Below are 25,863 nucleotides of genomic sequence, written 5' to 3' on the forward strand. Positions count from 1 at the left end.
GGGATCAAAAAATAATTTGTCTCTCTCCATTCACTATTATACAAAGTCTCCTGAAATAAGGTCCCATGAGGTCCACCAGAAGGGGCGTGACTTCTGCTCTCTGTTCCCCGTTTCTTTTCTGCCAATCAGTGGTCTGCAGTGTTTTAATTCCACCCCTTAGTTTCAGGACAGTGTGCTTGGTACCTCAACAGAAGGCTGATGAAAAACAGGACGGCACAGAACGACTCTTTTATCACCATCCACAACTTTTGATAATAGAAATGACAATATAACCATTGTAATGTGTAATGTGTAATGAGCTGAAGTAGATTGCTTGGTGGAAACAAGGCTACACTGTATGACTGTGATAGACGGATTTATTGGACAGCTTTAGCTCCTGTGAATTCAATTTCAGCAGCTGCTCAGGTTCTAACCTAAAATTTATGACAATAGGCCTACACCTACACGCATTAGGAGGGTTCTTCTTGTTGTAGGTCAACATTTTGATTTCTAGTGTGAGTAAAACATACACAGACAGCCAAAATAGTACAGAACCACTGCTTTCTGAGTCCATTTTGAAATAAATCGAGTAGCAGTCATAAAAACTCCACAGGTGTTTATGATCACACAATCAAACTGATTCAATCACTGCTGCCCCCAATAAGATAAGTTGATGTACTATTAGAGCAGTAATAGCTACTTTATAAATCGTATTGTCTTGAAATTTTATTTTTCTTTACAACAAAAATGTAGGATTTCATGAATCATGAATCGTAGAAGCCACAGTTTGATAATCTGGGAACTGCTGTCAATGATCACAACGCCAGACTCCTCTTTGAATTGATGAAAAATTCAGAGTGATGATTCAGAGGTCTGGAATCAGACTACACAAGCCTCATGTTCCCATCTGGAACACTGTACAACTTCTTGAGGCTTTTTAGGATTAGACACATGCAGACAACGAATGGGAATATTCAACCTGTGAGGTGTACAGTATGAGTCACAAATCCAAACAAGAATTTCGGTTGTATTCCTCTGGTTTCCCTGATCCCCTTTCACTGCCAGCACATGTAGCACGTTGAGGAGTTCATTCATTTGCTTTTGTGTTATCAAATTAGCACCTCAGTCCTCAGGGCGATGGTGGAGCCATAATGACTATTTAAGAATGAGTCACGATAAAATGTGGTCTTTGCATCACATGTCGTCTACCCTTATGCAACACATATTCAGTGAAAGCTGTTATTATCAGAGCTGTAAGCCAACTTTATCATAATATTTTCCCCTGAAAGCCGGAGGTTGAGGATCATTTACTTCAGTAGCAGACGGATCTAAAGGACGACTGGAACAGAAAAGCTAAAATGTGAAGAGGACCAAAACCTCAGCTCTGTCTTTGGTAAGACAAATTGGAAATATTAGGTAATTAAATGCAGACAAAAATAAACCTAAAAGTAGAAAAGCAATAAAAACAACAATCAGTATGTCTGTACAGTTTCTAGTAGCTGGCAATCATCGTCTCATCATACTTCAGCTGGAAAACTTTCAATGAGCCGAAGATCAGAGATCAAAGTTTTTCCTGTTGAAAAGAGAGAATTCTTCTCGGCTGCCAACATGTACAGCTGCTGCAGTCATCAGTCTTACAAAGCAAACACAGGAAGGAGCAATCTAATAGTCATTAGTCACGTGACCTCCTCAGTGCTCCTCAGGATGAGGACATGTCGCTGATAAATTCACTCAAAACTTCAGGTCCAGTGTGTAGGATTTAGGGAGGTTTATGGTGCAGAAAAGAAATTCATTAGTGTATAATCACCTGTAATTAAGGTGAATCATTGCGTTTTCTTTACCTTAGAATGATCCTTATATATCTACAGAGGGCACGTGTCCTCCTCCATGGAGTCTGCCATGTTGCACCACCGTGTTTCTACAGTAGTCCAGAACAGACAAACAAAACATTGGCTCTAGAGAGGGCCACTCACGTTTTTAGCGGTTTTTGCTGGCCGCATTGGAGAGGATGAGGTGGGGAGTATTCAGGTGGTTGCAATCTGCAACCTCACTTTTAGATGCCACTAAATCCTACATACTGAACCTTCAAGTGCTCAGCAGATATTTCATCAGGTAGAGATAATTGGTCTAAGGCTGGAACTTCATTCACTTTCAAAACAGGATGAATTATTTCAGGATAAAAGTCAGTATATTATAACATGGGTGTTATTATTGTAATTTTAGTGACATCACTTAAATGAATGAGAAATGAAAAAAAAAAAGTATTTATTTATTTTATTTTCAGTTGTTGCTTTGATCTTGGATGCAGTGGATTATCTTACTTTAGCAGCCCTCTGAAAGGTATTCAAATAAAACAGTGACCATGAACCACAAGTAGAACTATATTTTAAGGAGTCACAAGCTAAAAAGGTTGGAAACCACTGATCTTATTCATTTTTTTGAGGGTAAAAAAAACTGAGGGCCCTTAACACTGCAATCCTAACTTTATCTAATGAGTTGTTAAGGAGGTGTAGGATTATGCATGTTGAGAGGAATAGTGTGCTTGTTTAATGTATAATCACAGAGCAATTTAAGTACAAAATGCAAAAAAAGGCAAAAAAAAACAACTACTTATGTAACTTACATAACATTACTATTCTACCAATAATTTATGATATTGCTGTGGGTGCACATAGTTATCTGTGGGCACTCAAGCTCCCCAGCACTCAAGGAATCCAAGCCTATGTTGAAATATTTATAAATTATCAGATTTTTTCAATGTTGGAATCAGCCTCAAAAGTTCCTGCATCAGGTAGACTCATGCTGAGGTGAGGTCATGGACAAGTCTGAGGATGGTGAACACTCCCAGCAGCAGGTAACATGTTGAGTTGTGACCCTGTCACAGCTCTATTAAAATGTTTCCTGGAATCAAGATGTTCCTGTGGCACTAAACCAACAGCAGCGCTGAGGCAACTCTTTGGCACCGTCGCCTTGCAAGTTGCCCCGGTGACTCACAGCTTTAAAAGGCTCAGCTGGAGGAATTCTCCTCTACATAAGAGTACAACAAGCTCCAGACGGTGCAGAGCCGTCACAGACGTTTGATGGGTTGGAAAGTATGAGGCTTTGAGAGACAAGAGACATCCTGACCGCCTCCCATCAGGAACGCAGACCAGCTCCCATCAGGAAATAATCTCTAACATTTAATTTGCAGTTTGAATACTGGAATACTGTAATTCAAACAATTACGCCATATATTTTTTTCACAACCACAAAGCAATTTCCCTCTTTGGACTATTGAAGCAACTGAATTAAATCTCTCTGTGGCAGACCAGTCAGCTGAGGTTTTCATGCACAAGGAAAGAAGAGAAGATGACGGCACAACAAAGGTCCACAACAACAAAAGTTCAACATTTTAAAGGATGCTTTTGTACTTGATGGACACATAGTGAGACAAAAGACAATCAGGCTATACTATATGCATAATACAATAGGATTCACGGTTAGATTTGTGGAAGAACAAAGACTGTGTCCTCTCAAAGTTCACAGAAAGCATAAAACTCTCAAGCAAGTTTACATCAGGGTCTAATCAGATCCCTGCAATGTTTGCGAAAATGGTATGCTTTAATCTCAAAAATCTGGCTCATAACAGAGTATTGTTTCAGCAGAGCTATGAAACCGTGATTACGAGGCACTGGAAACTAACCCTGAGGTTTTTAACGAGAGAACCATAAATGTGGCTTTGCTTACATATCAGACAATTAGTAGCTTACACTGGACTTGATGTAAAGCTCAGCTCAGTGTTGAAATTCAGCAACAGTGCAGTGCTTTTCAAACTTTAGCTGCGACTGGTAAGATGTCTGAATCATCAGGTAAACAACTAAAACCATGTCTGTCTTTGTTGGTGACCAAGCAGCTCACTTACAAAGATGTGCTGAGGTGTTCATGGTCACTTGTTGATGGCGTTTGAGACCTTTATGACTCATGATATCATCTCAGACTTTGGATATTGTTTTATGGTTATATGGCATAAGTGACAATGTGTGTCACTGCCATTGCCTGAATGCAGGTACACACTGAGAATATACTTTGCATGCTGGAACAGGACATTCCCAGAGCCCAGCATTAGGCAGAAAGTAGTAAAAAAATATGTTTTTTCGCTTAGAGGGAGAAGGCTTTGTTATATACATGGATACATACAAATGGAATATTACCTTCAGTTATTTCACAAGCTGTAGAACATGAGTCATCTAAGAATGATTCCTAAATATTTGCCTGAGGAGACATATTCAATAGTTTTGCTGTGGTATGGAACAATAAATGGGTGAAACAATAGTCAATGTTACAACAGTCGTTTAGTAAACACAAGTCTGTAAATGAAATTCAATCTGAACCAAATATTGTACTTGAAATACTATACGTTTTCTAGGACAGTTGGAAAGTGCTGGTGAGAAAAACTAATTTAAGATGCTTTAAAAAATGGGAAACTTCAAAGAGTATGTTGAACATGGGAGAGTTCAGCAGGCTTCTTGTTGATGAGATGATCATCTAACCAGATCTCTGTCGGTTTGGAAAATATGATTTCCCCAACACAAAGATGCATTAAAACCAGAACACAGACCCGCTCCCAGCTTGGTTGGTCTGCCTGCCAAACCAGGGCATATTTGGATGGTCTGGCTCTGCCATAAGTTGTGCCTCAGAATGCAGTTCTAGCTCAGCTCAGCAGAAAATACCAGCACTGGATGGAAAAAGGAAAAGTTTAACACGTGAACCCCTGAGGGAGCAAGCTCCTGTTAGCTTTTCCATTCTTGGGAGGTATTTCTCATTTCTGCCTCAGACGTAAAGCTTCAGGCTTTCCTGCTGTGCCTTGTTAGGATACACATCATGCAGAACACAACACTAAACATACAGTGATGACTGGATGTTGCACAGCATCACTTCTGTTTATCCTCCGTCTCTCCTGTCTCTGCTTTCCATTTAAAGAAGCCATCTATAACACAAGATAACATTTATCATCCTGTGTGATAATGCCAGTTATTCCTAGTTGGGTAATAAGACTTTTCTAGAAATAAGTGTCAATATTTTGAAACACGATCTGAGATTAGATGGAGGTGTAACTTAAATGTTGCAGGTTTGTATTTCAAAAAGAAGTTCCTAAGCTGTAGTTTATGCACACCTGAGGGCAAGAATGTAGTGAGCAAAGATGGATGATTTAATAGTCCATAGCTCTAATCAGATTTATTGGGGTAAAACTCTTTTTCCCTCCTCTCTGAACACTCTGAACAGTCATGTTGTCTTTCTTTGAAACTGCAAAGAACTTCCATACGGACCATGACTTGTTTGGCTCTGTGGTCTTCAACACGTGGCTTCTTCGCTTTCTTCTTGTTCTTCGTCTTCTTCTTCTTCTGCCTAATCTTTGTATTCTTCTTCTCCTTCATTTTCTTCTTCTTCTCCATTTTTTTTTCTTCTTTGTCTTTTTTCTTAGTCTTCTTCATTTTCTTCTGCCTCTTCCTCTTCTTTGACATTTGGTGAATCAAAAACCAACTTTAAAAGGTACATACCACCACCTACTGTATCAGAGCGTGTAGATGCTGCACTTGTTGAGTCAATGAAAGCAATTTGGCTTTGTAGTAGCGGGTGTATTTATGAGCTAAAATGTCATTATTGGCCAATAATAGCCGATAATATAAACTTCCCATTATCTGGCCGATCATCAGCCATATATATATATAAATATAAATAGAGCATCTCTACTCTTAACCATGAAGATCAACTGCTACCTTAGGACAAGCATCACTACATCTCAAACATCCCCCTGCTGATCATTTCACTGATATCCATCCAAATGTACTGTGGGTCAACACGGCAGCCTTGGCTTTTTGTTTGGGGAATTCAGTTATTATGGAGCTGCCAGATGAAGGAATTCCTCAAACAAAACGACGGATCATCATCCATAAAATCCCTGGCAGGGTCGGCTCACCTCTATCCTGTTGATGTTTCACTGAGAAAACCCAGACAGCTTGAGCAGCTGTATGGTCCCACTATCCTTGCTTAACCCAGTGCCAATAGGCCTTAATATAGGATCCATTCATGTTGATGTAAAATATTTAATATGGCAGTCTGCCGTGTAGAGAGAGAGGAGGTGACAGACCTATCATTATGTTCTATATAAAGACTTGAGCATTAAGGAGTCTGAAGCTAACTATCCTGGCATCACTTTAAAGCTCCTGATGAAAAGCACATGACTAATGTCCTAACGATGCCTTTTCAATCCTACTGTAGCCTCGGAGACGTACACATGGTGTGATCACACAAAGAGTCGAGAACTCCTAACTGAAACTGAACCTCTCACCCTAACAGAAGAGGTTTTTCCGTTGGTGGGGGTGTTCTGGGGTCTGGTTTTTTTTTTCTGGAGAGAGAGAGAGAGAGAGTGACGCTGTTCTCCGTTCACTGGGAATGTATTGACTGAGGATCCAACTCTCAGCCTTCCAGCTGGACCCTGCTGCTGCTCTGCTCACTGCGTGGGGTTTAAACCAGGACACAAACACACCTGACGGCTGAGGTAGGACACACCCTGGATTTATTTGCAAAACATCTACCTTGACTTTTTAAGTTTTTCAACTAGTGGATCTGGCATGTTTTATTTTCAGAGAATGCAGAATATCATGTGTCTTTAGGTCAGTTTACATGACTTCTGCTGAACACCTCCACAGGTAGTGGAGCAACAGGACTAGGCTGCAAATTTTAGCCTGAAAAACTCCCCTTTACCAGCAGATCTGGGTCTTAATTGTCAGGAAAACTGATGGATTTTAAGAAGGTCCAATTGTTTGTGAGTGAGTTAGATTTGCATGCAAATTGCTGAACACAACAAGACCATTTTTTTAGGAATGTTCATAAGTCTTTGGCTCACATTTTAAGTTAACTACATAATGAGCATAATCTGAAAGGAAGTTGATGTTTAATGGTGGGGTTTTATGTTAAATGCTGTGGTCATTTATGTGTTACTGTCTTGGAGTCTTGGTTCAAGTTTATCTCATTTGACAAAAATGTTAAGTAATTTTCCATGGAGTTCAGTCAGAACAAACTTGTAAATACAAACAGGTGAGGGAAATTATCTGAATCACCCCAAATTTTAAAAATTACTTCAACAAAGCAGACAGATGTTACACTAGTGTGAGTGTTGAAACAATTAATTGATTAGTTGATCAACAGAAAAGTATAATTTTGATGGTTCCAGGTGCCTAATGTGAGGATTCACTGTTTTTCTTATCATTGTAAACTGAATATTGTGAGACACTGTTTGAGCTGTTGGTAAATAAAGCATTTCCTCTTGAGCTGAAAATGAAATGAGGACACATTTTGCACCATGTTCTGACAATAACTTATCCTCAGTAATTCTAAAACAATAACTGACAGATTATTTAATGACAATGATGTGTACTGTAAGTTAGTCCCGATGGAGACAGTAGGGATGAGCTGGGGATAAATGCTGGTGACATCCCTCGTTTGGATGTTTTATGAGCTTGAACTTCTAGAGAACTGAATATATTTAAGACTGTGAACAAAAGACTTTAACAGCACCAGTCTGACTGGAGTGAAGTCAGATTGACTGGATCGCATTGCAAGGCTTGTTTGATTACATGAAAGGAACACACAATAATAGCAGAATGATCTCCAACTTACCACCAAGTTGCAAAAAAAACTTCAAGAAAACAGCCTTTTCTCTGCACATGTGGAACAAAAGGCAGTGTGGGTGCAGAGGAAGGGTCTTTGCTGTGTGATATTTTGCTGTCGCAGCAGGATGTGCGACCACCACCACATATTTGTGGGTGGACCAACTGCTCAAGTGGAGGACTCAGACTCCATCAAGATTGCCAGAGGCACGCAACCAGACGATCTCAGCCTCTCTGCTGGCTGTTTGAATGTGTAACGGAGGAAGATATATAAATCATTTTGTGAATCACCACAGATGCTGAATAGGTGAGCGCTGGAGAAACATTTATGTTGGCTACAAGAACTCCTTTCCAGTAGAGGTTTTCAGAGCCTCATGGAAACACTGATAGAAAAAAGAGCAGCACTAACTGAAACCAATCACTCCAGGAACTCTGTATGCCCTTTCACCATGCACTGTTTTAGCAATATCTTCCTAAATCAGGCTAATTTGGGGCTGTCAAACTGAAACTCGTGGAGCACTAAGAACAGTTTTTGTGGGTCTGAGGTGGCACTGTTGAGCATAAAGGTTGCTATAGTTTTACATAAAACCAATCAAAAAGTTTATTTACAATTGTTTCCAGGTAGAAAACCCTGCATTGTGCATCAGCTTACATACTATTTAATTGTCTTTTTCATGACGTTATCTCAAAGTCTATACATCTCATTCATCTAAAAATGCATGTTTGATGCTTTCATATTTAATGTAAATGTTGTACCCACCTTCACTGAAGTAAGGTTGGAGATCTAATTGTCTGTTGGGCCACAGACTAAAGAAAACGACAGCTTAAATTTACCTAAAACTAGCAATTAATCCAAGATGTCGCTGTTGGGTAGATATCAAAGATACCAGCAAAGCAATGCAGTACATGAAGTAAGCATAGCAGAAACGTCAGATAGGTCGGACCACTGTGTTTGATAAATCTTTAAAGGTTACAGTTACAGCTAAAAATGACAGTGGAAATAAACAAGTTTGCTGATTGCACATAAAGTATCTCCACAATGCAAATCAACCACCAGTTGTCTAACCGGAAGTGGTGTGGTGGTTGTTACTGAGTTGACTACATGGAAAATCACTGCTGAAATGTTTGCATGATGTAACCACTGTAACCACCAGTGGTGGAAAGTCATTATATTTATTCAAGTATTGCACTTAGTACTGAGGTACTTGTACTTTACTTGTGTATTTCCATTTCATGGTAGTTTATACTTCTTCTCCACAACATTTATTTGGCAGCTGTAGTTACTAGTTAGTAACTACCTTTCAGGTGAAGACTACACAAGCAAAACATCTGAATAATTATGTAACATAAGCTAATGCATTATTGAAGATTATTCCCAAAGTATATGAAGCAGTTATTATCAGCTCCATCTCAACCGACTACAACATTAAATATTACATGATTACATGGTAATGCATCAATATTGACTAGAGAATGCAATTTCTGAGGAAATTGCAGTGGGACTAACTTTAAATGAAGGAGCTGCTGAAGAACTATGAAGAATTGGCAATATTAGAAAAGGGATAAAAGGTTTAAAATATAGTGTAAGCAATGAAACGTGTTAAAATTACAGCTTTAGTGTAACCACTTACATGAGCTTAAGCATACGGAGAAAGAGCTGAGGTGTCATTAAAGTCTCTCAGTTGGAATGAGGGTAAAACAGCAGAGATAAGCCCTACGGGTACTGCAATGAGCTGCTGTGCAGGAGAATGAGTTGAGTTGCGTGTGTGTTTGTGTGTTGGTGGCTGTGTGTGGTAAAAAAGTATTGGACATTAAGGAATGTTTAATTTATGGATTAAGATGGTCGTTAAACTGTGAGTGCTTCACACTAGGCATACTTTGGGTGTCCGGAGGTTAACTAACTGTTAACAGTTAACTGCCGAGGGACTCCTGGGACAGGCTGGTTATTTACTAGAGATTCACATAAAGGTGGACTTGTAAACTACAACTTTACGAAAGATGGTACGGAGGGGCATCATGGGAAATGTTGGATCCAGTGTTTTCGATATGTCAGCCTCTGCTGCGCTATTCTTTCGTTAATCTGTGTCTCATATGCTGATATGATATTACACATCAAATTTGACCAACTTCCACATTCACCATTTCTATAAAGTGCCATTTTACGTCACAGCAAATGAACTTTAAACTATCATAACCTTTTCACTTGTGCAACCATTACAATGGGTCATTCATGAAGACGATGTAAACTGAGGTAAACTACAGGTTCTGCGCATCTGTCCTGTTATGTTGAAGTTGGACTAAAACCGCAGGGAAAAACAAACCAGAAAACATTCCACTGCTTGGACAGGTTATTTCCTCAGTGACATCACAGTCTAGCTCTGTCTATTAGTTTTAGAGCTGACCTAACATCTGTGTTTTCCTACAGCTCTGCCTGGTTGCCGTTTCACTGCTCAGTCCTCTGTTAAACCATGAGGGTCTTCCTCCTGCTCTGCCTGCTGGCACTAGGCAATGCCAAACCCTACCAGCCAATCAATGTCATGGACTTCATGAAAAACTTTGACATCATGATGGCTGATGCGGGTGATGATGATGACGATGACGATGACGACGACAAAGACGATGACGACGATGATTATGACGATGAGAACTGTCCAGCTGGTTGCCGTTGCTCACCCGGAGTGGTGCAGTGCTCTGACCAGGGTTAGAAATACACATACATAGTATGAGCACATCTGGATTCACACATTACTGTAAACACAGTGTGTTTAAAGACATCCGCTATGTGAGGTTCATCATTTAAGATTAGTAAATATGTTTGGTGTTATTCTACAGTGTTTTTCTTCTCCATAAAAAAAACCCTAAAACTAACAACATGTTATTCTGTCTCTTAATACTATTATTTCATACACAACTACCTGACTACCCATGTTAGAAAGTGATGATATGAATGTTAGAAACCGCCAGGATTGAAAGCTAGAATTGCTTGATGCATCTTATGTCAAATACAATGTGAAGGACCATCCCTCACTGAATGACTGACTTAATAAAACTCTCTTTGTTGCAACAGTATACTGAGAGAATATATCAGTCAAGTCATGTATGACCATGTATGTTCTCCTGAATTAGATAATCACTGATGCATCATTATTTAAGATCTGAGAAGGCAGAGTGAGTCAGAAAGATAGCAATGACTTCTTCACCTCTGCATCTCAGTATTTGATATATAACTCATAGGTGTTGTCTGTGTTCTGATTTTCATCACCTTTGGTCCATCTCTGGTCTTTAATCAGGCATTTGTGTTTCTGTCAACAGGGCAGATCTCTGTGCCTGAGAAGATTCCTGAGGACACTCTGCTCCTAGACCTCCAAAACAATGACATCACTGAGATCAAGGAGGACGACTTTAAAGGCCTGAACAGGCTTTATGTAAGAGAAAAATCTAAACTGGTTTACGTTGCACATTAGTAATCAACAACACAAACAGACCTCAACATCTGGCATATCAAGTGAAGAATAGCATCAGTTCATCTCATGAAAACAATCTAAGTGAGCAAATATGCTCCAGTCACGTGTCCAATTTCAAGCTTGAGTAATGTTGATGGTATTTTATCAGTCTGAACATGTACTGGGAGTGCCAGTCTTCTCCAAATCTGACCAAATCCAAACCACTAAGGAAATCTTGGCCATATACCACAGAACAAGAAGTGGCTAGTTGAAGACCTGAGAGAATGACTTCTTCAAGCTTAAACAGGATGGATACATGAGAAATACATTTTGATTTTATTGTTACCAAGAAGACTTACACCGAGTCTACACAGCAAGCATATGAAAGCAGCATGTTGGCAGTTGGCATTTGGTCTTCACATGTAGATTCAAATATTATTCAATTAGCAAATGCTTTTGTCCAAAGCAACATAAAAGTGAGGTACAACACAAGCCACAGTGGGGCAAGGAGAAACCTCTGAGAATAAGTGTCTAAAAGGCACGCTTCAAGTGTGCAGATCTTTTGAAATGAAACTCAAGCAAGTTAATTTCTCCACCCGAGAAGACAGAGAAAGACAGAGACATCTAGACATCTCAGAAACAGAAAACAGCATGCTCGCATCCACCATTTGTTCTACAGCACGATTGTTAATACTTTCAGGGGAAAATATGAGATAGAGATCAACCAATGAATTCCTACTAAAGGAACAAAATGCCTGGACTGCAATCAGAACATTAAATTAGTCGCATTCAGACTATAATGACATTATCATGTTTTAGCTTGTAAAGTTAGCAGATGAGAGGAAACAGCTCAGTAATGTCAGTCTAAATTCAGCCTGCAGTCTTACAAGATGGAAGTCTCTGTATACAAAACTCCCAGTTGAGGAGTAGAGGCAGTAACAGAAGTTCTGTCTTTGATTGAGCTGATGTTTTCCCAGCTGGGAAGGCCTAAAAAACTGGTTTACACTGTTCCATATCAAAGCAAACAAGCAGAACAATCTGTAGCCTCAACTCGATGCTAATACAGTGGCTTGTCAACGTGTGTTAAATGGTGCAACCATTCCACTCTTACACCTACCTTAAGAAAGGCAGCAAAACTCAGTTTGAATCTACTAATGTTTCCCACAACAGGGCCTGTTCCTGATCAACAACAAGATCTCCAAGATTCACCCCAGGGCCTTCAGAAACATGGACCGTCTCAAACTGCTGTACCTCTCCTACAACCTGCTGACCGAGATCCCTGCAAACTTGCCTCCTAATGTCATCGAGCTCCGCTTCCATGAAAACAAGATCAACAAAATCCAGAAGGATGCATTTAAAGGCCTGAGGAAGCTCCATGTGCTGGGTAAGACCTGGTTTCCGTTTTTTGTATCAGATTAGCAATGATCAGTATACTCGAAGGTCAGAGGGAGGAGTAATGAATCAACTGCTACACTGTAGTCTTTGGATTGAATGGTGAACTGCAGACTTATCCAGGGCCAACAAGTCCTTAAATCTGATCTGCCACCACTGTAGTGAGAGAGCCAAACTACTTATGGCTTGAGAAAGATGGTGGTAATGGTTAAATGAAACAACACTGAGTGTTGTTAGGAGACGGGATGGAAATCTTCGTCTCCAGTGTCAGACTGATTAAAGAAAAGGTCATGGTTAAAGGAATATCAATCATGTGGTGACAAAGTCGCACAATCATCCACACTGACATCTTACTTTTAAGATTTGGTTATACTGTAACAAAGTCCGACGACTTCTATCTATGAGGAAAAAAGTTGTTATTCCCTCAACCATTGGAGATCCACAACACTGTGCTTTCCATCTCTGTGAGGGTCTGCATGACAGAAATTTCCTCTGGTCATGTCTACAAGGGATTACATGAGGAATGTGCAGACAACTGTATATGTATGGGAACATATGCACATACATGCTATATGTACAGAACTACATGTGCTTCTGCCCTGCTGTCCAACGTCATCTGACATCTGATTTTGAGTATTTTTCAGGGATTTAACAGGTTTATGCTAGAGTATATTCTAATTAATCATTGGCTAAAAGGCCTTCTAAAGCATTTCTTCACATGCAAAAGCATTGGGAGTTTTTCCTCATTAACAAAACAATGTTGAATCACATTCAAATGACTAATGGAAACAAAGACGTGTATCACAGATAGCATTGACAGAATATCAGACTGAATATCTTTTCTCAATCCAGCCAAGGTTTACTTGTTATCAATAAATCATTTAAATTACTTTTGTCAAGTTTTTCTACTATAATTTACTTGATGTATGTTCTCTACTGTAATCAGAAGATATAATGGATCATTAATAATAAAACCAGATGTTTTGTGCTTTTCCAAACAGAACTGGGCGCCAACCCTCTGGCCAACAGTGGGATTGAGCTGGGAGCTTTTAACGGCTTGTCAAGCCTGTATGTCGGTATGGCAGAGGCCAAACTAACCGCTGTGCCAAAAGGTAGAAAATCACTCACCTTATGTTACACTGATTCAAACAAATGAATGGTAAACTTTTCTTTCTCCTCCAGTCACACAACTACAGTTTTACTACATTGGACCTCAACTGTACAACTAAATAGACATACACACTGCTAATGTCTTGCTACTTTATGGTGCTTTATTTTCCAATACTCTAACCTTTCTTTACATTGGTCATGTTTGGTGTATTTTTTTTTATCTCTCAGACCTCCCAACTGCCATCACAGAGCTGAACCTGGACTACAACAAGATCTCTAAAGTGGAAGTAGAAGATTTCATCAGATATAAAAATCTGCTCAGGTGAAAACCAGCCACATTTCATCTTGGAAATTTATGATCTCATATAAGCCAACATTTTGCCCAGGGTGTTTGCAGGTAAAACTCAACTACAGAATATTATAAAAAGGTGTCACATTGTATCTCTATGTTAACATTATTTGTATTTAAACTGTCATCTAGCTTTAAACAAAAATCTCCAATTCATATAAGCTCTCTTTTTTTATCTCCATCATCATGCAGCTGCACTGTTCATGTGGAAGTTAGAATGGGAAGTTTAAATATAGTTGTGTTTGTTAATTTGATGTGTATATTTGTTTTCTGTCAGTTCTTAATTTGTTGATGATTGTTAGTGTAAGTGGTGAAACCTGTCAAATATCCTTTGTCAATTTTTGCAGGCTAAGACTGGGTTTTAACCAGATCAAGTCTGTAGAAAATGGGAGCTTTGTCAGTGTCCCAAGTGTCCGTGAGATCCACCTGGACAACAACCGTCTGAGAAAGGTCCCACCAGGCCTCAACTCCCTGCGCTACCTCCAGGTGAGTTACAGACACTGTAACAAATCTGGCACTGTGATCTGTATCAGTAAAGTGCCTGTCACAAAACTGACAGTACTAGAGTTAAGACAGGGCTCAAAGCTGGCAACCCCACCATGAGGGCAGGGACATCTGAGATGCTGTGTGCAGTTACTGCGACCAGTGGTTTTTGATCGACAAGTAGCTCCGAGCAAGCTTTTCAACACATTCTCATTTCTACAAGTCCGACAGCTTAAGGGGTAGATTTTTTCTTTTTGTGCTGAGCTAAGCTAAACATGACCTGGACCCCCAGTATCACTGTATGGAAATCAAACTGGAATTACAGAAGCACTGGCAGAAGGTTTAACAAGGTAAGCAGCCCAGACGTCCTTCTGCTTGGCCAGGTCCTTCAGCTCATCCCAGAGTTTCCTGAGGTTTCCATGTGCTAGGCCAAACCTCCACAGTGAGGCATCCTAATCATCTGATTGAACCACCTCAAATGGCCTCTCTTAATCAGGCTTCCTCTCACTGAGGAGGAGCAGCTGTTTTACTCCAAGCTCCGTCCAGATGTCTGAGCTCAGAAACCATATAAAGAAAAGAGATTTTGGCTGCTTTTATCCATTAAAGTACATCATCCTTTTGGTCGCTACCCAAAGTAAATCATCATAGATGAGGGTTGGAAGATAAATCGGTTGCTAAGTCAAGATTTTTGTCTTAAAGTGCAGCTCCCTTTTTACAACCTAAGTCTAGTACAGCATCTGCATCACTTCCGTTGCTGCTCCAATCCACCTGTCAACCTCATGCTCCATCTTACTCAAAGATAAAGTTTTTTTACCTTCCCCAAATCTCTTAATGTAGCTGAAGGCTTAATCCCATTTCCAATTTTCATTCTCGTTTTCAAGTCAACTCATTCACAACTTCACACTATCAATCAAGTCACCAAATAAAAAAAGAGCACTGCTTCATTGCTTGGCCAATAGTGGTGCTTTATAGGCTACCATTTGCAACCCTTGCTCCTACCTTGCCAGTACATTGAAATGACAGAGACTATCCATAATTATCGGTTTCAAATGTGCATCTGGGCCATGCAGCCCTGACACTTCACCCTTCTCCTCTATCCCAACAAGAATTGGAAGACCCTTCTCCTTGGCATGAATGTGCACAGGGAGGGGTAGAGCTAAGCAATAGGGGCAAGGGTTGTATTGGGATTGGGCCTAACTTAGACTATTCCAGCAATAAAGGTAACAATTAAGTTGTTATAATAAAAACCATAAAACCATAAAATTACTTCCAAACTTTCGCCTTGTAACTCAGACCTTTCCAGTCTTTTTTTTTTGTCTAAAGGTTGTGATTTTGAGTTTCCAGAGTAGCAGTTAAGCATCATTAGAACAGATTTCCCAGTCACGATAGGTTTACTGCCAAGAAAAGAAAAATAGCTGATTAAAGTAAATCTTCTCTGTCTGTTTAGGTGATTTTCCTCCATGGCAACAAAATCAGCAGCGTTGGAGTGAACGACTTCTGTCCCATCAGGGCCAGTGTCAAGAAGAACCTGTACACAGGGATCAGTCTGTTTGCCAACCCTGTTAAATATTGGGACGTCCAGCCAGCCACCTTTCGCTGTGTGACCGGGCGGAGGGGCGTCCAGCTCGGAAACTTCAGAAAATAGAAGCATTAAGTGAAAATGGTGCATTCCAGACAGCTCAGAAATAGAGAACTGCCAATATCCTCGTTACAGCATGAGGAACGAGCTGGAAATAATTCTGACAGATAAAACAAGATGAAACTGCATTCCTAAGATGTTAGCTGTTCAGGGAATGAGAGAAAATGCCATTATATTGATGTATATTAGAAACTGTAGTACATGTTGTTAAATGCTGGTACAATTTACACATAAAAGTTCTCAGCCAGAGGAACCTGTCTGGTTGTATGTACGGAAAAAGAATATTAAGTCATAAGCTACAACACCAAGACAATGTTTTCAGTCAGTAAAGTTGGGGTGGATATAATAACATTAACAGCTGTACATTACAATGAAATTCAAGATAAGAGCCCTGCATACCTTTGTGAGGTGCATTCTCAAAGGTTACCTTACACTTTGTCTTTCTTTTGCTGTGCAAACTTTCCCAGGACTAAAGCGCCTCCTTCTGGTCAGTTTTGGAGCAATACAACCCAATGACTTGACTTGAGCAGCATTAAATGCTGATGCCTTTTTAATTCTTTCCTTTCTCATTTAAAAATAAAATCACATTGAATGAGATACAGCAGAAAAATGTCTAAGTTTAAGTTGTCTTTGTAACACAGTGTTTTCCCCTCATTTCCTTTCATATTATATTTACGTCTTTGTAAAGTTGAGACATTGTCATTATCATAGAAGAGTCACTATAGGCCATATCTGTAACATAACAGGAGCTTTAAAACCTTTTCCTCCCAGCAGAAGTCTGTGTAAAGTTAATTAATGATGGTGGCATTATTTAGTGCAATAAGTCACTTCTATCCTGATGTCTGTCCTGATGTTTTATATTATCTCATTGCATGTCTGTATTGTCTTTATTTAGTAGCTGAAAGCTACATGTGAGACTGGATTACACATCGTCCTTGATGTAAACCTGAAAAATCACATTGTTTTATGAATTATAGCAACCAAGTGAACTACAGTTATCACTGAAATTAAAAGCAGGTAATGTAATTCCCAACCCTGAAAGCAACTTCCTTACAAACATGTTCCTGTTTCCTCCAGTGATCTCTCCTCTGAAATGGTGCTATATTTATTTAGTATGTCTTTAAATAAAACCTGGAACACCTCCCCATTTATGTCTTCAATTTGTTGAAAATTAAAGTGGATTTTGTGTTGGAAGCATTTCAGCTATTATGGTCATGCTCTTGTCATCTGGGAAAAACTTGTGATTTTGGGCTGTTTGAATAAATTTGACTTAACACGGCAGACATTGCTTGAATAAAACAAAGTATCTGCAAAAAATCATTTGGCAAGGTCTTGATTGTAAAGACATTAGCAGGGAGAAAAAAACAAAAGGTTGATTACCAAAGACTAAATCCCCAACCCTGTAGACATAGTTGCATGAATTGTTTTTAAAAAGGCAAAATGTATATGTTCAAATAACTTTAAATCTCTAACCAAATAGAGAGAGAAAAATACTGGGATTATTTAGAGGATTAGATAACTTAATGGTTATAAATAACATTGAAAAATGTCAACCAAAAGTTGATAAAGCATGCCAGAAAATCCTCATATTGAAGAAGGAACCAACCCATGTTAAGCATTTTTGCACGAAAAATGAAATTAACCACAAAAAGATTATTACAATTATTGTCAACTGCTTTTTTTGATCAACTAATCAACTTATGTCTCAGTACTAATTCTAGGTAATGTTTCTTCTTGATAATTACTTTGCACTTGCTGTCGGGGTAGAGCTGTGATATCGTTCTGAGGATTACCTTGTGTAGTTTTTTAAGAAATATTTTATGTTTTAAACCCAGAAAAAAAAGTGACTTTTCCACTCTCACTCCAGCTAAATGTTGTTACTGGGACCAATGTTGGTTTCCCTGGCAGGAGGCAGATAAAAAAAAAACAGTGGAGCTATTCCTTTCTCCACCAGCAGATGTCACTGCATGCTAAAGAGTTACAGATACATCTCTTGGTGTCACAGGACGTCCTAAGATTGAGTGAGAACAATGAAGTGATTGGTTCAAGTCTCTAGTATTAAGAAACTTTGACTTCATGGGTGACTGTTCCAGACTTATTTGGAAAAGTATTGGGAAGGTGACAGATGCAACACTTTATTAATACTGTAGGATATGGGGGGGATGGATATGACCCGAGGCCTATAATCATTATTCATTCCAAACAAGAGGAGAAATCCTGCACCTTGTTTGATTTTATATGGTTGGTATCGACTTTTGAGGAATAGTTAAACAATCTGTGCTTTGTTCGCTTTCTTGTTGAGCGTCACATTTTTTCTTGACCCTACAGGAGACCATATTCAGAGCACATGATGCCGCATGTCATAACAGGTTTTCCAAACGGCTGGAAAGACAAAGCAAAAGGTGTTTCCTGACTCAATGATGCATTGGAAATTGAATTTACAAACTTAAGAAAGCACTCTGCATGCTCTACCACAATCACAACATATCCACAAACACAATTAAGCGTCCATGTAGACTGATTTTTAATGAACAGATGGCGCACATGACTCACCCAGACCATGTCGTCGTGATCTGTTCAGACTAATCAATAAAAAGCAGATCAAGCTGGACATTCTTTTGCGTGATCATAAGTATTTGTACGCTATAGGATTTTACAAAAATGACTTATGTCCCGCATATTTTGATTCATTAAGTAAGACACTACAGGGCAGGTGGTGAACAGTGAGTTTATCGGAGCAGAGATTTGCTGAAAACAGCTGGCTGCTGTTAAAAAAAATTAGGCGTTTCAGAGTACTGACGGTGAAACACAATAGTTAACGTGCAAGTGATACCAAAACAATAAGCAGAGAGAAGCCAAAACAATCTGGAGAGTTGATTGATGATAGTTCTTTGTGGTTTTATCACCAGGGGACGTATGAGGTATCACCACTTCCAGGAATATTGTTCCTGTTGAAAAAGGGTATTAGTGTGATATACATTGGTGAGGGATCCATCTTGTGTAAAACATGGGCGTGTCAGTTATTGAGAGAAAGGTGATTTCCAGTAAATTCAGGGGCCCATTAAATTCTGGGAGTTAATGCTGGACCCAAACAGGTCTTCATTCTTGCATGGCTGGTTAAAACAATTCAAACAGTGACTCACACACACACACACACACACACACACACACACACACACACACACACACACACACAGGAATGATGAATGTGATGAAACCAATGTGAAAACGTGATGCTGTGTGTGTTTTCTTTGCCCTCTCAGTCTCTCTGGGAGGCCCCTGTCAAACAGCAGCCAGCGCCCTGCAGACTCCCAGAAACCCAACACCTGCAGGCTGCCTCTGTCAGATCCATCTTTACCTGAAACTGATATCTACAGTCCGCATTAAATGAGACCGAGCTGCAGTACAGTACAACGACGTAGTGCTGCGGATGGGTTGCTTCTCAACTGTTTTGTCTTTTTAAATGAAGACTCGTTGTACTGTGGGTGGGGTGGTGGGAAGCTGCCTCTCTTTCTCCAGGAAACATATGGAATAGATCTGCCGGCTGGCCAGGCCTCGTTCTGCCACGTCTCACAGCCACACACACTCACACAGAAAATGGTCCTAACTTCGGGGCTTTTACCTCTCTTCACCCTCTGCTTTTTCTTCTCTTACCCTTTTCTATCTTCTACTTAACCCTTGTCACTTCCCACCCGTCTTCCACCTTGTCCTCCATCCAAGACTCCTCTCGCTTTCTGTCCTGATGAGTCTTCAGCTACTTAAGGTCATCAACAAAGAGCTAATCAAAGATGAGGAAGCTCTACATGTTAACATAGGGCATGTGTTAACTGTCCCAAGTCAGCTGCCGCCTCCTTCAAAGTGTGAACAAATAGGGTCATATCAGCTTAAAGGTTAAACATAAACATTCACTGCTACTAGATATTGCTCTAGAGCAAGAGCATCTCAGACCAAAACAAATGCGTGCGTCGCTCACTCAAAAAAGAAAAAAAAGAAAGTGGCATCTGAATTCACTCTGCAGGTCAGTTCAAAGAACTGTATACAAATATTTTTTTACACCAACTGGTTGTTTAGACAGTTGCCTTTGAACATGTGCCTTATTTTGTCTGCGTACAGCAGGATTTTGTGGCCATGTAGAACATGTGCATTGCATGTCTGTGTGTTTGTGCATGTGTGAGACCGCGCCCTGTACTGCTCCTAAGTTCCTTGTAAGCAAATGAGGGAAATAGTGAGACATTACAACCTTCAAACACAGTCTCTTAATTTTTAATTGGGCTGTTGATTATTTTTCCATCATGAAATGTGCTGCGGTGCCCGGTACACCTGTCTCTGGGCCAGAAAGGCCCACCGACATCACTGGCGGAAGAAACCCTTCACCCAGTCCAAGGATGCCTTATCTCAATAAATAATTGAAGTCAGTGCAACCAGTGAAAAAGTTAGTCTGGAGCCCTGATGAATCAAGATTCTGACACTGCTTTGCACTTTCCTCACTTAAAATGTTTTAGGAACATGCATACTTTACTTTAGCTGTAATATGAGAAAGTTTCTTACTAGGCCAGAGGGCTGGTGTGACGCTTCGACATAATCGATTATGTAAATACGTTGATTTACGTAACGTGCGTCGATGCGTTGGGTATAAGCAGTACTACCACCATGCTCGAGCACTTAAAGCGGAGGCTGGATTCACACTGGATTCGGCGATGCAGCGTAACGCCGTAGGTTGGTGCGGCGGTGTGGGAGTGTCACTCCATGGTCCGCGTGAGTGATGTGTTGGGAACTCATGCCAATCAGTTTGCCGAAATGCCCTGCTACTGACCCGTTCTACTCCACTTATGATCTGTAGTCAAGCCTCTGCCACAGTAGGTTAAACATGCTGGTTACTAGTTACTACTACTACTAGTTACTTTTTACCCCCACCCAAATGTAATATATATTAGGATTACACACTTTACCAGTTAAGACTGGGCTATTTTTTGTGGAGAATAATGCCCTGCAGTGCATACTTTGTCATATTTGTTTGTTGATGATTGAAGATGATTGAATAAAATATTTAAATATAAATGAAAAGTTTTAAAATGTTATGGGTAAATTTGTTGTGATATTAATTGAGTAATAAAAAAATATGTTGAAAATGGATGTGGGGAGGACAGAACATCAACGCTCATATGCACACATGGCCATGCCGGCTACTAAAACAAAGACCAGACAAGCTCAGGCACAGGTGTGTCTCATTTCAAGAGCTGAGAGCAACGGCTCAATTTGCACGACACAGTTCGTGTATTCTCATTGTAACAATCAGTATTGTTTACTTTCCGACAATCCAGATAGTGCCAGTCAATATGCAGTCAGTCGTTGTAAAATAAGAAACAGGGTTTCCCACAGTGTTATATGATGGAGTCTCCACACATCACCTGAAATGACACATATGCTAACATCATTATAATGTTATGTCCTAATTCACACAGTGAAAGCCACAAATTAAAGGGTTTTGATTGAGCCATCATCTAGCTACTACATTTAGAGATGAGATGAGATGCATCAGTATCTTTCTGATTCAGCTCAGCAGGTAACTGACTGAAGATCACATTGTAAGTTACTATTATTACAGTATTTGCCATATTTAATCAGAGCAGCACATCGCAACATTTACAAGTTGGGGGAAAAATCAAGACATATGGCTCAATCGGCTGGGGATGTGTGAGGAAAGACTCACAGCTGCACTGCAGGTCAGACAGCAAACTGTGAAGTTAGTTTGTTTATCACCAGCACATTTAGAGCTGAATTTAATTTAAAGTTCACAATGACCGCCTGGATTTGTATCATTAATGGTTAAAAACTTAGAAGAAAAAAAAAAACAGTATACTAAATCATAATTGGGATATTTCCATGAAAAAGTCACCTACATCTTTCATTCCTCATCCATGCATATTTCTTGACATAATTATGTGTTGTTGTGATGATGTAATATGTAATATATTCTGTCGCCAACTCCTCACATGGCATCAATATGTTCTTTCAGGTGAAAAGCTGCTGGATACTTTTCAGTCTCTTTTTTTCTCTTGGTAAAAACTGTAAATCTGTGATATGTATAAAATTTATTGTGCCTTCTCAGCAATGCATCTATTTTAAAAGCTGTTTAACTGTCTGGGGAGATAAATCAGCTGTCCCTCTCTGCAGTTCACATATTTTAAATCCAAAAACAACAAATTCAGAACACTTTCCTAAGCTTCTGTCCTGTCCTCCTCTTTCCTCCTAGGCAGCCTCCCTTACCTATCAAAACCACCTCAGATGATGAACTGTAGATGAGTTGTAAGCTCCAACTGCTCCACGGGTGGACTGCATCGACATAATTTATGTAGTTCCATTGCATCAAAGATATTTAAGTCGTCTAAAATCAACATCGTTATATTCAAACATTTTTTAAAATCCTAGTTTAGTGCTCTTTAAATCTAGATTACTGTCAGACGTGCTGTTCACAAAATTCATAATCCAATCCGACTTGTCATAATGAATTGTCTTTACGCTGACAGTTGAAGGGGTTTCATTTTCAAACTTGGCTGCATTTTTGAGGCGGTTGGAGCAAAATGGGACTAAATCTTGCTCAACTCGATTTTGATGATGATTGGGTCTTTGATGCCCAGAGTGTCAGAAATATTTTCCATCAAAGAAACGCTGAGAGAAACATTGGGATTATACGGTTTGCCATTTCTAACATTATCTTTGACATGTTTGTCTTCAGATGAAGTGAGTGACCTTGGTTTTACTGTGAGCCTGGAAGAAGCTGGTTAGAGGCCAACAAAAGAGGCACATATGGAGCTCAGGTTTCCAGAGTATGAACTGAGGACAAAGTGGGCAATGGTAGAGTCATTAAGCAGCAGAGGGCCACCGCTTTCAGCCGCTCCTCTGATTGGAGACCCAAAGACCTCATCAATCACTTCACAACTCACTGATGAATTCAAAGCTACTGAAAAATCCCTCTGCCTTCTGATTCTCATTAACTTTCCAGCAAGAAGAATTTCAGTGCTCTCAAATCTGATGCTCCATCTTTTTAAAAGACTTTAAAAGACCACCACAAATCTGCACAAGTTCACCTAACTCTGCTTCTTCCTGCCATCTCAAGCTTGATCTTAAGCTTCAGAATATTGTGCCACTGAACCATTTTAAAGTTAAGATGAAATCCAGTCCAAGTTGCCTGTGTGCAAATGTTTTATCTGATTATTTTTGTGTATTTCTCTGTAATTTACTGTTGTTACTCTGTGGTGTTGCCATTCTTGGCCAGGTCTCCCTTGTATCTGGGTGAGGAAAGTAAAAAAGTGAAAGTGAAAAGCGTTGTTACCCCTCCCTCGTTACCACTACTGAGGTGCCCTTGAGCAAGGCCACCTCAATTGCTCCAGTGGAGCTGCTCAGTGGTCAGTTGTACTCAGTTGTACAACTGTGGGAATGTGATCAGGGTGTTCCTGGAAAAGAGAGCATTGCTCTCAGTTAAATAAATAAATACAATTTAATAAAGCTACAGATTCTCCGAGGACTTAAGTTTGGTCATACTTATGCAGAAATTGGTCTGTCAACTGGAATGAATAATTTTAACCTTTCAACTTTGTTTTCTCTTCCAAATACGCTTATCTAATCCATCAGACTGTCTGAATGCCAATGTCTACTGACCTGTCAGACTTTTTGTGGAAAACAGGACTCATTGTTATAAAACATAATTGCTCAGTACCAGCATTGACTTGGATTAATTAGAAGAAATAATAAAATCAGAAATCATTTCAATGCGTACCCATATCCATCATTCATGTATTCAAAAAGTTTCTGCTCCAAGCCTACGATAATGAGAGTACTTCAGCACTAAACCAGCTACATATGAAAACACTTCATTTTATCTCCTCTTTGGCGCTCTGTCCACACTAAGCTGTTTCTGAAAAGGCCTCAAGTGTTTTAAAAATTGCGTCTTGCAGACAAAAACTGTAGATAAGATAGTCAGGATTCAGTTTATTTTTATAAAATTACATGAGGAGTTGAGCTATGGTCATGAAAGTGAGTCCCTTGTCGTTTTTAGCCTTGCACATTTCCTGCTAAGTTAACAGCTACAGGTCTACGCATCAAAACATAATTATCACAAATCGTCATTAATATATATCAGAGGCTCGTCCAATCAGAGCCTTTCTCAACCAGCACATCATCGTTTTTTAGTGCAGGACAAATCCTGCATGGTTACTGCCAACAGACCCAAACAACTAATGAGGCACACAGTTTTCCCAGACTGCAGCGGACGCTTTCAGAGAGGAATCAAACACTTGAAGATGCCAAAATCACCGCAAAAAAAACTCTTGAAAGTTGGAGAAAATTGGACATTTAGTCTGTCAGCGCTCATTCAACACACATTCACTGTCCAAAAGCACACACACAAAACTAAAACATACACCATCAACTCATCCAGAGCAGAGCCAAGGCAAAACGAGGCCAATGAAATTAAAATGTTTAGAGGCGAAGACTGAATGGCCTGTTTGTTCATGGGAGAGAATCCCAGCAGTGATGCTTTCTGCAGGGAAAAGACTGACATGAAAAATGAGCAACAGGGACACCGAGCCAATTGCTGTCTGGTTCTGGAGTGGAAAAACCTGGCCTATGATGAATGTGTGTGAGAAAAGGAGAGAGTAGATGTAACTGGGAGCATCAGAATAGACAAGTGAAAGTAGAAACGCAAAAACCATATCTGTTAACAAATAAAAAACCTGTTGCTTTACAAGTTGATTCCAAACTCGAGTTTAGAATGACGGTGCATCATTCAGGTAAAAGTGGAGGGAAAGAAAATGCACGACGAGAGACAGAATTAAAATAAAAATTAAAAATAAAAACACTGACACAACACATTTATCTGTCTAAAATAACCTCATTGTTGCATAAAGTATTTAGTTATGGAAAAGATAAATATTTCGAGTTTGTATTTTTACCTCATTGATATTGTACATATTAAAATTCTGAGTTGGAATTTCTTCTCCAAAACTACATAGTGCCCCTTTAAGTAAATTAAGCATTAAATCTTACTGCATTTAGTATTAAAAAAAAAACTTGAATCATCCCTGATGATCCTGTTAGCTCATGTTACCGGAGCTCTGTTGCAATTAATCTTTTTCACAGTAAAGAATTAAGAGAGTTAAGTAAGCAAGGGTTTTCTTTGCTGTTACAGTTGAGTGAATCAGCTTGTTGGCCTTCACTGATTTTATATCTTCTACCAAGGTGCACACCTGTAAAATCAATAAACTACAATAGAAATCGAGCAAGAACTGTGATATATAAACAATCTTTTTCTGATCCCTAGTGCCAAACAAAGGATGATTTGAGGTATCTGGTGTTTAACTTAAGGACAAAACTACAGTAAAAACTGTGTTAATGGTATGCTCTAACATTATTAATGGCACAGAGACAGACAGGAGACTAGAAACGAGAGAGATGGACAAAGTATAGAGATGGACAGTCATAGCCAGAATCATAGACACACTGTTATTTTAGCCAGTAGTGATCTTAAAGCAAGAGCTTTTGAAGAGCAGTCCAATAAAATGAGACTTTATCCAGATGGAGTCTACTGCTGAGGACGCAGTCGTGTTCTCCTCATCAAAATTAGCACCAGAGGGAAACATTCAAGACCACAATGTCCCATTAAACAGACATAATTACATTAACATGGGAACTTCCCAGAATTCCCCTGCCTTCACAAACACATGAAAAACGCATTGACTTTGACCACAAACAATAATATAGATTAACTGTAACTGCAGTAGGGAGAAGACAGAGTAGGCTACTGTACCACTGGACCGTCGA

The 25,863-nt window shown here is 39.5% G+C and overlaps 2 protein-coding genes across 2 annotated transcripts in view; one reads left to right on the forward strand and one right to left on the reverse strand.

Moving 5' to 3' along the window:
• cenpp (centromere protein P) overlaps positions 1 to 25,863 on the reverse strand; it is a 90,056-nt gene that overhangs the window by 30,987 nt on the left and 33,206 nt on the right. The gene's annotated exons all lie outside the window — the stretch shown is intronic.
• Positions 10,097 to 16,050, forward strand: aspn (asporin (LRR class 1)). Its single transcript, XM_073468843.1, has 7 exons — positions 10,097 to 10,328; positions 10,941 to 11,053; positions 12,242 to 12,455; positions 13,465 to 13,575; positions 13,802 to 13,895; positions 14,270 to 14,408; positions 15,853 to 16,050. Exons 1-7 carry the CDS (start codon positions 10,097 to 10,099, stop codon positions 16,048 to 16,050), a joined length of 1,101 nt encoding a protein of 366 aa, XP_073324944.1.

This window comes from Pagrus major, chromosome 6 (genome assembly GCF_040436345.1).
Source record: "Pagrus major chromosome 6, Pma_NU_1.0".
Classification (NCBI taxonomy): domain Eukaryota; kingdom Metazoa; phylum Chordata; class Actinopteri; order Spariformes; family Sparidae; genus Pagrus; species Pagrus major.